The 17,654-nt window shown below is 45.6% G+C and overlaps 1 protein-coding gene across 1 annotated transcript in view; it reads right to left on the reverse strand.

Moving 5' to 3' along the window:
- LOC146809847 (cytosolic phospholipase A2 gamma-like) overlaps positions 1 to 17,654 on the reverse strand; it is a 780,602-nt gene that overhangs the window by 644,806 nt on the left and 118,142 nt on the right. The window contains exons 2-3 of the mRNA XM_085616715.1: positions 4,667 to 4,701; positions 4,437 to 4,551 (exon numbers count right to left, since the gene is read on the reverse strand). Coding sequence (XP_085472841.1) covers positions 4,437 to 4,551; positions 4,667 to 4,701 — 150 coding nt within the window. The remainder of the gene's footprint in view (positions 1 to 4,436; positions 4,552 to 4,666; positions 4,702 to 17,654) is intronic.

The following is a 17,654-nucleotide window of genomic DNA, read 5'->3' on the forward strand; positions in this document are numbered from 1 at the left end:
CCACTGGCTTCTTCTACTAAAGACATACTAGGTGTAGTTTGGTGTAGCACCTACCTAACCCAGTAGGAACTAAACTTCCTAAGATTGGAAAAGGGGTGTGCTAGGCCCTTAACCACCAATCTGTAAATTCAGTTGAACTTACTTGTCTATAATATATTTTATGTGCCTAACTTTTAGTGATGGTTTTTCAATTAGACCACACTCAGATTAACTGGCAAACCAGTGCAAGCTTGAATCCCAAACACTGCACACAAATGTGAGAGTCTGACTTAGTATACGATGCTCACTTATGTAAGTGTAGCACCCTGAACTAATCCAGACGACCCATGTGGTGATTTTAGTGGTTTAGACAACCATAGAAAGGCTCTCTAAGTGGTAGCTATGGAGAGCAGCCTTCAGGCTTAGTCTAGGAGAAGTGTAAAGCAGCTCAGTTTACCAGTATCCAATCCTTTGTGTAGGCTAATTGAAAAAGAACCACACAGTGTACTTATAGAAGATAGATATTTAATACAGTAACTTACTAATATTATACAATATCTGCTGCTCGGAAATATACTATCAATGCACACAATATTTCAAAATAGAACAGTAAAAAGCACCAAAACACAGTGGTTCCTAAGGAGGGATCACATCATATATCAAAATAGTGGAAGGTGAACCACAATAGTAAATGAGATTGGACCAAGAGGCTGTAGAGAGTCAAGGACCCAAGATAACACCCCAGGTGAGAGTCTAGGTACCCCACGATAGTCTCATGGCAAGAGGATAGACAACCACATACTCAATACTACTCCGGAGACGTTGTGGTTGCAGTCTTAAAGAGGACAGACCCTTCCCAGTGGACACCGAAGACACCCGGTGGAAGTCAGAATGTTGAGGAGCCACCCCACCAGTGGATACCCTCGGAATCAGAATACCTACAACCACTGTCGAGCAAAATCAAGGACTTCAGGACGAGACTGCTGTTGCAGAAGGATGAAAGAGTCTGTTGGAACCTGGGCGCAGGTTTGTGTCAAAAAGTACCTGAAAGCGGTGGGGACAGAGTCTATACCACTCCGGGCCATTCAGGATGCATGGAAGTGGAAGGCACTGAAGTTAAAATGAAGCAGGTTAGTCCATAAGAGGCTTGAAGTATGGGTACACCGAATAGGTAGCTCTACCCAAGCCACCGAGATGCTGAGAACAACAGAATCCGTCAGTCCAACCAACCACGTCCGCACGGGTCGGTTATAGCTGGGACAGACTCGTTAGACAGAACCTTTGATGTGTCCGACTCCATTGATATGAGTCAGTCAGCCAACCGATGCAGTTACTGTGTGATGAAGCGATGCAGTGACACGGTGCACAGGGGTCGGTTGTCGGGCATTCAACAAAGGATGCTGGACTCAACTCGACGAGAGGACAATTCAGGCCTTGAAGTAATGCAGAACCACCACTTGTGTTGCTGAGCCTTTTGGAATCTGATGGAGTCCAAGGTCAGCAGCCCGTTGGCAGGGGAGTAATTCCTTCACTCCAATGGAGATTCCTTGGATGTCTTACTATTTAGATGGCCACATGCCCAGGATGGAACCTGTATGTAGCACGGACACTGATGAAGCCGCGAGTTTGCAGGATGACGAGGTCAGGAGCAGATGGATTCTTCTCAGTTGCAGTCTCGGCCCTAGAGCAATGGACGATGTGATCAGTACTCCACGTTCAGCAGGACTCAGCCACGATGTCCAGACAGTCAAAGTTGAAGTGGAGTTGGAGTTGAATCGAAACCCATGATAAATATAGGGATCTACTCACATGTAAGCCCTTAAGTACCCTCAGTAGAAGGTTGGAATGATCAACGGGTCCCTCCCAGAGGAGCGGCTGGACAGAGGGTAGGATACTCCCATGTCCTTTGTCTAGTTTTGTGCCAGAACGGGAGGAGCCAACTGCTCCCTGAGCTGGTTTGAACTGAAGTATGCAAAGAGGGCACCAAAAGTGCCCCTCTATCAGACTATGTGGCCCTGACATGCGCTCCCAACCCACTCTAACACACTAAATCCTGTCTGGGAGGTGGTCACTTTTCCCTGCAACAGGAAACCTATTGTCCTACCTTCCCCTGAACGGGCTTGGCCCAGCAGCAGGAGGGCAGAATTGTGTCTGTGGTCAGCAGCAGCCCTAGGTTATTGTCAGGCTCTGTAAGATTGGTCCCAGGAGCATTGAGGGCTTCCTGGAGGGGCCCTACCCTGGATGGAATCATACCTCCAACACCATTCCAGCATGTTTGATACCAAACATGCCCAGGTACGTTCCAGTCAGTTTAGAGAGGGTCACTATGTAATGACGCATGGCCTTTCTATCTTAATGGCTGATTCACTTACAAAGTCTGGAGAATGGACTCCGGTGTTTGTAGGGGTGGTCTGCTCATGCAATGCCACACTCACATTCATAACCGTGCACCCTGCCTTTGGGACTGAAAGGCTTGCTAGAGGGGTGACCTATAGGCTTCAAGTACAGTGATGTGAGAAATAAGGGAACTTATATCTTTCGTGAGAGGTGCATGCAACCACCCACACAGGCCGCAATGGCAGACCCGTGGTCAAAATATGGAGGGTCCCACATGGGTGGCATAATACATAGGGGATGCCTGGGGTAACCATGCCCTAGGTACCTTAGTACCATATACTAAGGACTTACAAGTGTGTCCCAGTAGCCAAGGTACTCACCATAACCAATTTAGGGAGGAAGTAGTGACTGGGGTCCTAATTAGCAGGATCGCAGTCAAACTCGTCAGAAAACAGAAGAACAGCAGCAAAAAGTGGGGGTAACCATGAAAGCAGACCCTAATTTCCTACACTTTGTTATCATTTTATGTTTCTTTTATTTACACTGCTTAAAAGCTTTGGGGTGAACCACCTCCGCCTTAGCGGAGGAGCCGCTACTGCGGGCCATGCCTCACAAACACTTAGTACTCTCATTTACAGCCAGCTCGCTAGTGTGCTGACTTTTTACACATTATTCACTCATGCAGTGTTTCAGATTTCGCACGTGCATAATGTGTGAGCACATTATTTATGGAACACCACATCTTTCTGCACAAGCGTCATGTTTCTTTTTTAAAGCACTCATGGAAGGAAGAGGTGTACGTGCACTTCCTTGTTTCCTGTTGCACACATCGCTTTACAGTTTTGCTGTCCCGTATGGCTTTATATATTTTTTCCTTTGAAGCCTTGTTATTAATCATTTATTCACATGAATCTACTCCATGGCACAGAACGGCTGAACGGTTACGCCAAGGCTCGAATTCTTAACCCCCCTGATCATCACGCTTTTATTGTATGACTATTAATCTGTGGAACAACCAGTGCAAAATTTGTAAAATAAGAAGTCCCAGGGCCCTGACCAGGAGGCCACTGCAGTTTGCACCATCCATTGCCAAGTCACCGCTGCAAATGATGGTACCAAAACACCTACTAACTATATCTCTCGCCTGCAAGTGCAATACTTCTTATTATTCCAAGACCCCAAAGCTTAAGGAATGGCTGGGAAGGCATGTATTAGTATTTTTTAAGGTATATTATATTCATAAACAACCATTGTTCTGCTCATCTCTAAATTAGATGTGCAGCGCCACCATCTGGCAGAGCGTCATAAGTGTGGTGATGACAATTAAGTGCCGGTGCCAGCACCGGAATCCAATTAAGTGCCGGTGCCTAGCTTCAGAAACCATTGACTCAAATTTAGCACAGGATGAAACTGTATTCACCAGATTGCATATAGATAAATATGAGGGAAAATTGTGATTATCATCCACAAGGGGCCTATTATGATGAGTCCGCCCGCCACCGTACCGGGAAACGGCACTGACCGCCATAGGTGTGGAGGTCCCGCCATGGAAATTATGTTGCATTTTGGCGGGCGGCGCTGTAAGCAGCGCCCGCCACAATGCAATATATGTATGTCGTGCATTTGCATGCACAACGTGGCAGGCACCGCGCGGTGCCTGCCACATTGTGCATACACATGGAAGGAGGGGGGTACCATGGGTACCCCCCAAGTGCATCCCCAAACCCCCCCAGCCCCTGGGGGCCCACAACGGGCCCCCGAAAGCAAACTGCGCCTGACTTTCCATGGCTGGGTCTCCGCCATTGAAAGCCCATCCTAATATGGATGGTGGTGTCTTGTAGACACCGCCACCATATTGAAGCCCTTTTTCGCCCGGTCGCCTGTCTGGCCGGCGGAAAACTGGGGGACGGTCTTTCCGTCTGCCGGGGTCCCCACCGCCATCGTAATTGGCAGGGGGGAAATGGTAGGCGGGCGGTGGGAAATGGCAGGTGGATCGCCACCACCAGACGGGCGGTGGCGATCCGCCCGTTATCATAATGGATCCCTTCTTCCTCATAATCGTCGCTTGTTCTTCCCAAAAACACAGAAAGTATACATATAATGGTATAGGTGGTACATACCGGAGCGATTGTAACCCCGTGCCGTTTATACCATTCTTGCACCACCTTTGCCCTCGCACAAGTGGATTTTTTTTCTCCTTCTGAAGTATCCTTTGTAAAGTGCACATATCGGCCGCTGAGGAAAGAGAAAGTCAAAAAGAATACAGAGCAGTGAGGGCATAAATTTGCACCTGTCTCTAACAGTCAGAATTTACAATGGCAGGAACACAAGCAGAAAAAGCCGTTCTTACCTGTCTCCAGTTGTCCTCACGGTTTGACTTCCGGCCTGCAGACAGATACAGACAGATACTGATCACTTTTTATAAATCCGTTTTTAATTAAACTGCTGTTTTACATTTATGTCAACACTACAGTTCCTCAAATGACGCCCGAGCAGACCCATCATGGCCTGCACACATGATGATGTTTCCCAGTCACCCATTGAAGAGTCCCTGATGAGCTCAATTAGGTAATTAGAGGATTGTTAAAGACGATGTATTAAATATAGTAGGATGAATGCATGAAAAATCAAACTCCAAATTCCAGACTTTGTGCGTTATGACTCATAGGGGCATATCAGCAAGGCGAGGCGATAGAATTATTGCCGCTTTTGCGGCTGTTTTCGGCCAAAAAGCGGCGATAATTTTATCACCTAATTAGCAAGCTCACATTAACGCGTGGAAACTTGTGTTAGCGTAGGAATTCCTAAAGCCCATCTTTGCATCTCTAATGAGATGCAAAGTGGGCGTTCCTGACCTGACATGACAGGAGAAATGTCGCTAAACAACATTTCTCCTATCATCAAGCCCCACACTATGAAGCATAGCGGCAGGAAAAGTAGCGATGACCCCTGTTATCGCTACTTTCCTTACGCCTGCTTCAGGACTGACTTAGCCATGATATCTTATGGAAGGTGGATATCATGGCTAAGTTTGTGAGTCCCTATCAACTAGCTAACTTGAGATTATCGCTGGGTTTCCAGCGATAATCTCACGCTAACAGTTAGTGTGAGGATTTTTATCGCTTTTGAGATAAGCGTTGCTAATAGCACGCTATCTCAGGGATAAAAATCCACGCTAGCCGGCGATAATTATCCTAGCGCTAAGTGCGCTTAGCGAATATTATCGCCAGTTGTTGCTGATATGGCCCATAGTGAGGTTACTGCTGAGTGTGTATATTCACACTTCTGGAGGAACAAGCAGAACATTCCAGTAGAAGGGGACTGGGCTGAATACGTTGGAATTCTCACTAATCCAGGCAGGACATTTCGTCTACCCTACTGAGGGACCCATCGTTCTGCCCTGAGCTGCTCCTTTGTCACGGATGATACTTTCCCGTTATACATATTCTACTGTGCTGTTGCTTTCCTCATTACAGGTGTGTTCCAGTCTTATTTGTATATTCAAAAAAATGAAGGATCTTTGGGTTGCCTCCTGCATTAGAGGTCAGTCCAAATCTTATTTTTCTGGGAAATAAAACGATGGATCTACGTGTTACATCCCGCATTACAAGTCTGCCCCAATTTTATTTTGCTAATTAAAATGACTGATATTTCATTTTTTTTAAATGCACAGGTACATTATTTCAAACACAGTATTCCTTGAAATTAGATTGGGGAGTGAATAAACACTCACTTGCTGAACCACAATTCATGGTGAACAGGTGACACATCTATACACTTAGACAGTTCCCAGACACATAGATGCACATCAACACATGTAGACAGAGCATATACATGCAATGAGACAGCACAGACAGGGCATATACTGACATAGATGGGCTTCGGATGCATGCATGCATGGATTGATACCTGCGTGGATGCACATAGATGAATAGATGGTTGTGTGATTGTGGTGGATGGATGTTTAGATGGACGGTTCTGGTTCTGTTGCATAGGTGAATGTAAGGGTGGATGATATGTGGCTTCATTTTCTCCCTTCCTTTTGGCTTAGTGCGCTGATCCTTTGTTTTTCTAATTTGTATATTATCCACATTCACTACAGGAGCAGTAGCATTATATATCCCATGTACTGTAATGAACGCCTGCAGGAGCAGGGCGGTTTCTCCAGTTCCCGTCGTACATCACTGTGGTGCACGGAACAGCAGTAGCCCTGGAACGCAGACTTATTTGAGAGCGAGCATAAGAAAGCCCCGAACATCAGGAAAGAGACACAGGCTGTTTCATAATGTTGTATATCAAGCCTATGCCTCATGAATTAGCTTAACGGTACCCATGGGCACTGCAGAGTTCCCTGGACAGAGCCTAACTTTACAACAACAAAAAAAAGCTATGGAACCTTGTCTCACTTCCTGTCTGTACAAAATCAAATCCTATTCCATGAATGGATTGGTGCAGCCCCAATACCCATATGCGAGGCAGGGCAACATTGTAACTGATGACACCCTTCTGGCCCCTCCAAATTCCCACAGTCAGAGTCAGAGCTACAACAAATAATCACGCTGGAGTTCAGAAGATGAATAAGCAATTAAGATGCCTTTGGATTTTATTTTCAGCATGTCACATCTGCTGTGCCTCCAAAGCCATAGTTCAAATACCAGGTTATGTCTATGTCAAATTGCTGTTATTCTTTTAATACAGAGAAATGAGTGTTTCCTTTCCTTTCTCTACTGCAAAGTGAGCGCATTTTGTAAAGGGAATTAGGTAACAGTTTACCTGGGATACAAGGAGTGTTAAAGGAAAGGCTGTATTAGCATGTCACACCACAAAACATAAATGCCTGTTGTTGCAAAGTCATCCTGTGCACTGGGCACCCCCCCTTTCTTTTGCTGATATGCTCTGATGGTAACTGACTCTGACTGTCCCTGGGCTCTGCCAAACCAGGCCCAGTGCCAGTGGTATTGTGAAAACACAGTGAAAGCACACACACACACACACACACACACACACACACACACACTTTGGGCTACTCTATTGGTTGGGGTACCCCTATGATTGGCATGACCTACCCTATAAGTCCCTAGGGCATATTAGGACAGGGGGATTAAAACTTCCTTTAAGTCCCTAGTGTCATGGCTTTAAGTGGGCTAGGTCCTGCCGGTGCTAAGCACTGGCAGTTGTTAAAAGAGGACCTCGAAACAGGTCTCTCTCGGGGTCTGTTTTGTGCCTTGGCACAGGCGGTTCGTTTTTTCAGGACTGCAGTGACAACAGGCACATCGATGTGCGCATGCCCAAACTGCTCATTTCTCAGTAGTGGAGAAGTTACGGCATGAAGTCATACCAGGTGAGCGTTGTGGGGGAAGGGAAATCCTTTAAAGATAGTCATTTTCTCTTTGGATTTTCCTTCTCTTTTTGAAATGCAGGAGCAGCAACATCGTTGTGGTGTCACCAGGGCTTTGAGTAGAACCGTTTTCAATATTACATACAACAAGCCATAGTCGCTGCTTATTTATCTTATGCAACTAACAACCATTTACAAAGCCAATAGTCCTGACATGTTGTAGGTATGATGTTACTTGTTGTATCATATATCTGGATGCAATGACAGAAACAGCAAAATACAAGTCGGGCGGCACACTACCCTAAGCACAGATTTTTAGCTTACATGTCCTTAAGCCATGCCCTTAATTACGTTGGCCACGCCCCTTTGAGACATCCCCCAGTTTTTTCATTCCACCTAAAGCCCTGCCTAGTGTATAATAGGGCATGGGAGTTTAGAGGTCTGCAGCCCTTTGTGCACTTACATGTGTGCACTGCTTAGAGGTCATTTTAAAAGAAGCTGTGTTGCAGCACTGCTTTTAAATGTAAATTCGGCCCAAACTATTTTTTGGTAGTAGCGGCACTTACAAATTATTGTTGTTGTTGTTGTTGTAGTTACTTTATTCGATATAAAAAAGAATATCATAAAAGTATAGTACAATACATATAAAACAGTTTGAAACCCACTACAACAATGACTTCAATCTTTATACTGTTAAAAAGAGTAAAAGAGCAATATATATATACATACAGCATTTTCACACCCCCCCCGTTAGATGATATAATAAACAGTGATATTCGTACAGGGTCAGGGATGTGGGTGGTTAGCTTATGATTGGTACGCCTTAAGGAGCTTGCGTCTTATTCTCCAGGCCCAGCCCAGATATTTGGCAGTCCCACAGATAGCACTAGGGACTGATGTTTCGTGGGTCAAGATGCGCAACGCCACCCTGGAAGACCTAGTGCCCAGATTATTACAGACCGGTTTCAGCCATCTAAATCTTGGTTGCCTGTACGCCTGGCAGGTAAACATAAAATGGCCGATAGACTCTATGGGCGAGGCACAGCCTGGGCAGTTTTTTGTGCTCACGATTGCCTTACTCCAGCCAGATTGGAACTCGTGAAGTGGAAGGGTACCATATCTCAATTTTAGATATAGTGACCTATCCCCAGGAGATTCAATGAAGTCCATAAAGGATTCCATACTAGGAGCAGGTTTCACATCCAAAAAATTCACAGTTAGAACACCCCTCTGATTTCTTAGAGTGTCAATCGTGACCCATTCCCAATAAATCTTTTTTATCGTTGATTTGGGTGGAGGGAGCTGGCTCTCCCAAGCCTCTTGCAGGCCTATCTTCTGCAACTGTTTTTTCAGATTCGATACCAAGGGGATCTTGTGCTCTGCTCCAAGTTTTAATAGCTCGTCCAGAGCAGAAGCGTAATGATGAAGTTCGGGGGACCTTCTAAGCCTTGTCCAATATAATATAGGGCGCAGCCTAGCCACATTGTTGATGTTGTGTCTACCGAGATCACTGCGAAGTGGGACTAGCGGGGTAGACAGAGGAAGCGAGAGTAAGTCTCTAAAGAACTTATTCTCCGATTTAAGCAGCTCTGATAGATTTTCGAATCCCCACAGTTCCGCCCCGTAGAGGGCCGCTGACATGGCCTTCCCCTCGTAGACCTTGACTGCCGCAGCTATTGGCCTACTATATGAGAGCCTCTGATGTTTCGCTATTGCTCCTGAGGCCCTTTTGTGGACAAGGAGCATTTTCGACAGATGGGGGGCCCATTTGAGCTTATTGTTGACCCTCACTCCTAGATAATCAAAAGCCTCCACTAGGTCCAGTGTGGTGTCATTTAGCTTGATGTTATTCCTAAAGTTTTTTGACGGTGATAGCGTCATCAGCTTGGTTTTTGTTGTATTTATTTTCAAGCCCCTGATGTCGCAAAACTGTGAGAAACGGGACAACAATCTTTGTAAGCCCATAGGGCTTTTTGATATCAACAGAGTGTCGTCAGCAAAAAGCAGGGTAGGTGTTTTTTTCCCGCACAGGGTTGGGGCGTCGGCCATGTCATCTCTCAAATGGTCTGCCACCCCATTTATAAAAAGAGAGAACAGGGTCGGGGCTAGAACACAACCCTGGCGCACCCCTTTCTCGACAGCTATCCTCTCTGTGAGCTGACCCTGGTGACCCCACCTGATTTTGGCAAAACTGCCTTCATGAAGGTGTTTAAGGAGGTCCAGGATTAGGGGAGGGATGCCCAGATCGCACAGCACCTGCCACAGCTGCGATCGTGGAAGCAGGTCGAAGGCTGTTTTTAAATCAATAAATGCCAAATACAGGCTGCCTTTTTCAATATTAACAGATTTCCAATGTATATTACAGAATCTGAAGACCTGGTCAATAGTACCAACTCCTTCCCTAAATCCTGCTTGAAAGTGACTCAAAATGCCCTCCTCATCTATCCAGGCCTTAATCCTAGTCAGGAGGACTCTGCCAACCACTTTTTGTATTACATCGATTAAACTAATCGGTCTGTAGTTGGCAGGGTCCTCCCTGTCCCCTTTCTTGTAAATAGCCACCACCTCCGCCCCCTTCCATGAATCCGGGACTGGGTATCCTGAAGCTAGGTTATTTAAAGTCCGAAGAATGAATTCTACCCAAAGGTCTTTTTCGTGGAGCAAAAGGTCGCCAGGGAGACCGTCGGGTCCAGCTGCCTTTCCCGGAGTGATCATATTAATTGCAGAAAGGACCTCTGTTAGCCTAAACTGGGCCTCTATCTCCACGGGTACCGAATACTCTATTACAGGGGTCTGTTCCTCTGGAGCCACTCTTTCCCTAAATGAGTAAAGATCAGAGAAGTGTAGATGCCATTGACTTCCCGTAATGTGATTCGGGATTGGATCAGCCCCTCCCCTAGCGCTGGTGTTAATAAGATTCCAAAAGGAAGTTGAGTCTTTCAAAAGGGCTGCGGCCTTTAAATCCTGCCAGTGGATTACATCCCACAGTCGCTTCGCCTTCCTTATGGCTTTGTAGTAAGTTTTCCGGGCATTGACAATGGATGGCTGTTCCTTAGATTTTATGGCTCGAGATAGAATCTGTCTCTTTTCCCTGCAGTCCTGTGAAAACCAAGGGTTTTCTGATTTTGGGGGGGGCGCTTTTGATCCCCCTTTTCCTGCAACTCAAAAAAGTTCCCCACCCTTGCCACAGTCTGTTGATAAACTTCTAAGAAGTCTTTGGGAGAGAGAGCCTGTGAGGGACAGCCCATGGGGGTGTCCAAAGCTACAATGCCTTCTTCTACTAGCCTTTTAATTTTGCACAGATCCATCCCTTGCTTTACTACCCTTGGCCACTTGAGGCACCTATTACAGTTAGTCGGTGCAACCTCTCTTGCCCCAGGCCTCTGTTTATGTGAGGGCTCAATGGAAGTGGTGACCAACTTGCGCCTGAACTGCATGGACAGCGGACTGTGGTCGCTCTCGCACTGGTAGACAACTTCCATGTCGATAAGATCCGGTCAGAGATCGGTGCCCAACAAGATGTAATCAATGCGTGAGGGGGCACCATTTCTCGTAAATGTAGGGGCTCCCAGGCCATCTGAGCGAGTTCGTCCATTTGTGGCCCTTAGGTTAAACTCCAGAGTTAAAGCGTTGAGTTGCACAGCTCTCTTGGACCATTTCTTTATTGGCGGGAGAGTGAGTTGGGGTATACCCTGCTTAGAATCAACGTCTCCGATGCCCAGGATGTCATCGCTGCTCAGGGGCTCAAAGGTACAATTGAGATCCCCGGCAACGATGACATCCGCCTTGGTGGTAATTGCTGTAAGTTCAGACTCGAGAGCTAATACAGTGGGACTTACTTGTGCACCGGGGGTCCCTCTAGCATAGATGTTAAATATTTCGAGAGGGGGTTGATGATCAACCCCATTGATAGATATGTGCAAGAGGTCATAAGATGTAATTGCATGACTCTTGACTGCCCAGTTTAAGCTGATATTGATCCAGATTAAAAGGCCACCCGAGGGTCGTCCCCGTGTGGACCTAATTGCGGGGACAAAGAGGGTAATGAACCCTGATCTATGCAGGGGGACCAGGCTCCAAGTTTCCTGAAAGAGGATGACATCAAACTTATCGATGAAATCACTCCAGACAGGATCTATAAGGTTCCTCTTAGCCCCGAAATATTCCACGATAAAAACTTAATGACTCCCGAGGGAATGGGCATTGAGGAAATCCCCACATCCACCACCATGCTATATTGACACCCCTCGTCAACTGCCATAATATCAACATTTTCGCCCAAACCATTTAAAGACAATTTGAGAGCAGGAGTGGTGTTCAGAGCTGACCCCTCATCAGAATGAAATGTAGGTAAGTGTGAGGGGAGTCTTGTGTGAAAATTGGATAGTCAGTCCACTTGTCTTAAACCAGAGTCCTCTCCCTCCCCCAGGTGGGTCCAAGCAGGAAGCCTGTGAATCTGGATAGAAGAGTGAGCGGGAGGTGATGACCTATACTCGAGCAATAGTAAGTTTTCTGCTAAGGCAGGATCCCCAAATACAATCTCTACACAGTCATTGGTAGCATCCACCCGTGATAACCTTCTTACCCTTGTAATATCCTCTCTAATAATCGATCTACAACCTCTGACATGTCTCAGCCAGTGTATAGCTTTGTTGTGTAATGATACACTGTTTTCAGGAGCGCACCGTGATGGCAATTTCGGTACGTAGGTCATGAAAACAGAGGACTTGGCCTGTACAAGATGGGAGATGGGCAGGTAAACTGGAGTATGGAGTGATAGATTATTATTACCCCGTCTGAGAGGTAGGAGAGAACTAAAGGGGCGCCTAGTGGGAGAATTTACATTTGGTGCACTTACTAGCTCAGAGCATCTTGTCACATCTACATATGACTTAGTGAGGCCATTTGTTCTGATATTATTATCCTCGTTGTAAACCCCCCCATATACAAGATCAACATTGGTTTTCGGGGGGATTAACTTGGGTGGAGGAGACTTCTTCCTGGAAGGGGCGACCCCAGAAGATGGTAGAAGAACAGGGGGAGTCGAGGAAGAAACTTGGCTTACAGCAAGACTCTCCACTCTCTTGGTGAGATCCGCCACCAACTCCTCTAATCTCTTAATTCTATCATAACGCGCCGCCAAGGTATCGACATTGGGCGTAATAGCGTAATAGGGGTCACAAGATCCACAATAGTTTTTACAGCAGAACTGGTGGGATGAGATAGATCAGGATCGAGGGGGGCGAACCTGTTAGAACATAAGATAGGTTGGGAGGCACAATAGGGGGTAGCTGAGTCCGCTTCTGTGACATTCATAGTGCCCATAGACTGTACAGAGATGACATGAGGGTCAGGGATTGTTATGATGGGGGCAGGAGTAATACTTTGTTGTTTAGACAGACGCTGGGTATGAAACATGGATGGAATTGTATTGTTGGAATTTGGGGCGGTTTTAACTGTCTGACCCCCCGCATGCCTGCCAACCAGCGAATCCTCACAGTCATTAACAATCTCCTCTATTCTGCTCAAAACGCAATTCATGGCAGCATGAGAACTTTTCTTAGGTTTTTGCTAAACTACAGCATTTTGCCAGAGTTGGTACCCCCGGGGTCATCCTTGGGTGTCCCAGGGGTGGGGGGGAGGGGGTCAGGTACCTATGAAAAGGGTTTTTATAAAATATATTTTCTTTGCCCTGGGGATAAACAAATTGCACATTTCACTTCCCCCTTTGTAGTAAAGTGCTTCCCAAAGTCAACTTTTGTGCTAAGAGCACTGTGGAGTGAGGATCTACATGATGTTTGCATAGTCAGGACACCTAATGTCCCCCCTAGGTGTCCCAGGGGTGGGGGGTCACGTAGCTATAAGCAGGGCCCTTATAAAAGATGTTTATAGGCCCTGGTGTTGGAGGAATTGGACATTCCCCATTGTAGATCCATAGCCACATGTGTTATGAACTTATAACTATCGCTAGGGATTACCAAAAAAGTCATTTGAGGACTTAGGAGAATGGTATTGATAAATCCAACAATATGTTATTGTTGAATTTATTTTGAAATATAAAGAAAATAAGTTAGAAGACTTTCTTGTCTGTAAACCGAAATTCAGCCTGCCTGTGGTCTTCCCTGGTTGGTCAGAGTTGAGGATTAGCCAGCCTGCTTTGATGAAGCGATAACTTGCACCCGTGGAGATAGGCTATCTGGTAGGAGAGGACTCTAATACACAGAAATGCCAGAGCAGGGGGGAGGGGTTTTAAACCAGATGGCAGGCTAAAGGAAGGAATTTTCAGATGTCAGGGGAAGGAGAGCTATGGAAATGAGCCATACTGGAGGTTATAGTGGTCATGCTCTGTGGTGTTGCCCTGCACTTCATTGGACAGGAATGCCCTCCTGCTTGACCCCAGCAAACACTGAATACGTATCTGAGAGGGGCAGAGACTCTCAGATCTGCTGCTTGAAACTAGGAGAAGAAGAATGGTCCATGCTGGAAGTTTGATTTTCACCAATAAGGTCCTGCACCATGCACTATACAAGTATCAATTTACATGCACCCTGACTGGCTGCACCGGGGAACAACCTTTACAACGCAATTATTACAACGCACTACACTTACAACGCAATTTTTACAACGCAACATCCACTACAACGCATTCCATTATATCGCATGACACTACAACGCATTTTTAAAAACTACCTTTACAACGCATTCCATTACATCGCATACTACCTTTACAACGCATACCATTACAACGCATAATATTACATTAAAACCCCTACACTATCCAACACTTACCCTACTGTTGCACCCCCTGGAGTTAGAATAGTAATTTTTACCCCTATACTATCCAACACTTACCCTACTGTTGCACCCCCTGGAGTAAGAATAATAATTTTTACCCCTATACTATCCAACACTTACCCTACTGTTGCACCCCCTGGAGTAAGAATAGTATTTGTACCCCTATACTATCCAACACTTACCCTACTGTTGCACCCCCTGGAGTAAGAATAGTAATTTTTACCCCTATACTATCCAACACTTACCCTACTGTTGCACCCCCTGGAGTAAGAATAGTAATTTTTACCCCTATACTATCCAATACTTACCTTAAATGCAATGTAATATTATGCGTTGTAATGGTATGCGATGTAAAGGTAGTATGCGATGTAATGGAATGCGTTGTAAAGGTAGTTTTAAAAAATGCGTTGTAGTGTCATGCGATGTAGTGGAATGCGTTGTAGTGGATGTTGCGTTGTAAAAAATGTGTTGTAAGTGCATGCGTTGTAAAAGTGTGCGTTGTAACGACATACATCCGGCTGCACCTGCTGCACAATCTGGAACTATAGCCCTGTGGACCTAACTTCCTCTTAGAGGAACAAAGAGGGGACTTCTTGCAAGCTACAGGTTACCAGAGCTCACCTGGACAATCACCACCAAGAATCCCCAGCCTATTTGTAAGGGTTTTGCCCTAGTGGATTGTGGGGACGTTTAAGGACCATCTTGGAGATTCTTGAATTGTGTTTTGGACACTTTGGGACCCCAGAGGGACTTCAGAAAGAGGTTCCAGGAGTTTGGAGAACTGTGGAGCAACTTTAGAAAAAAGCTCCAGAGGGGTAAAGGCTCAACCCCGAGATCCAAGCCGGTGATCTTCAACAGCGAGCTTGCCTGCCCTGCTGGTTTGTCCCACTGAAAACGCCCGTAGGTCTGACTTCCAGAGTTTGACCAGGAGCTCCCTGGAAAGCAAGTCAGTAACCCCTCACCAAACCTGGACTGGTGTAGAGCATTGATGGACCCTGGCAAAAAAAGCTCCAGAAAAGTTTTGAAGTCCGAAGGAAAAATGTTGACCAAGGCCTACCACGAAGTGTAACCTCCAAGGACTTCATCACGGTCAGTGGTAATTTCACAGTGCTGGCAGACTTTTGGTTGCCTAGTGCCAATGCAGACACCCTTAGTTATGTTGCAAGGATGACTGTGTTGAAGGCAGGATTGTTTTTGTGCCGCAAGGGACAGATTCCTGTACAAAAACAATCCTCAGGGGCATTTTCCTCATTCTAAGTGTGCACAAAATGCAGCACACTTAGAAAGAGGAAACAACAAGGTGAAATAAAGATATTTCTCCTCATTGCACCTCTGGCAGGGAGGTGAACAATTCTGACAGATTCCCTGGTCAACTACTGTTGGTAAATGTGGGAATGTTTCAGAATCCATGGGTAGATGTGTGGGAACACCCACACTCCACCCAAGGCATGCCTCCCTACCGCAGAGTACTTCAAGGCTGCGATTTGCACAGCCTTGTGTTACTCTAGATTTACCAAGCCACTCAGGGCAATGCAAGGTGTATTTGCGTGGCTTGATAAATCTCACTTAGGGATGCATAGCCCTTGCACCTCCTTGACAAATATGGGCCATAGAGTTTAATGCGATTAAAACAAATTAAGGTACTTTACTTGGTAATGCACACGTTATATATATTTATGATGTCCCATTTCCACAAATGATCATTTGCATGATATATAGATTTATCAGTAAAACTGCATGTCTTTCTAAATTTAGTATTTTATACAAACAAGGGAACCCGAAAAATGGCTAAGGACCACGGGTATCAATTATATATGTAGAAAACAATGGCCTGAGCAGACACTAAATTTTACATAAAATTAAATATAGACCACAATGGGTTACTATACACATCCGATGTCCAGCCGGACAGGGGATTTTTATTTTTCAGATACTAAAGGATATGGTCAAGGATAATGAAAACACTACATTTATCGTGGGGCACAATCCTGCACCCTACAGCATGGGGAACGTGCGGGGGGAAAAAAGGAATAACAATGCAGACAGTTTAGGACAAACAACAGTTACAGGCAAAGACTGAGAGCCGTTGCAACTTGCAGGCATAAATGAAGTTGTAGCAAGTTTGACAAAATAGAGACCACAACGAGTAAGCACAATGGATATTTGTGGCACTATTTTTAAAAAGTCGACGTTTCGATCCCAAGCTCAGTGCCTGCCATTGAGCCGGTCACTACACAGCACATTGTTGCTGAGGACAGAGATCTCCATTGCTGTATCTCTCCACAGGTAAGACAACCCCTCACCCCGATGTAATTGACTGTTTTAAGGATTTTTCCTCACTTAGGCAGCCTTTGACTAAAACCTCCCCTTATTTTCAATCCCCTCAAGCTTGGACTGTAACATATTAGTATATTGAAGCAATACCTTGGCGCATTGAAATGTGGCCCATCTGCACCACAGTCTAACTACCCAACAGCCGATCCAGGCAAGGAGCAGCACGCTCCAGCGCCCACTAAGTTTTATAGAAACCTTAACTGCAAGGTATGTGCCCTAGACTAATTTACATCCCAACCCCACATCGATTATGACACACCAAATCCAACCGCAATGTAACTTTTTTCACAGCGACCAAACCAAAAGCAACAACGCTGTTCTTCATTGTCAGTTTCCACTCTGACCTGCCATATGTGATACCCCTATGTCCTCAATTGGGGTAAGCATACATGTTACACTTACTTTTCTCACTGAGTCACGCGCCATTCCGTAATGGTTAACACCCCCGGTTACGTGTTTCTCATAACTTCACGTCCTCCCAATACCGGTTCTTATTTTTTAATAAATACGACTGTCCCCCATGCCGCTCACGATCGGAATGCACATTCACACACCTTTAATAACTCACGTGGTTCTAGTTTTTAAACCATTTTTACGTAGAAATAGGTAGCCCGCCGATGCCTTAAACTTCCAAACACCTCCAGTCATTCATCATTCCCCCATTGAATGTCACTTATTAAATCCTGCTTGCCATAGCACACTCACAAACAAATCCCCACTCACTTGACCGGGATAGGCCCGAGCACGATCGTTTTAACCACAACTCCATGTGCACAATTGATAACCTTGACCTTCTGGCATGCTATAACTTTCGAGTAATCTTAATATGTTCTAAGTTTTCCCTTGTTCACACAAGCTATTTTCTTTGTTT

This window comes from Triturus cristatus, chromosome 7, assembly GCF_964204655.1.
Source record: "Triturus cristatus chromosome 7, aTriCri1.1, whole genome shotgun sequence".
Lineage (NCBI taxonomy): Eukaryota > Metazoa > Chordata > Amphibia > Caudata > Salamandridae > Triturus > Triturus cristatus.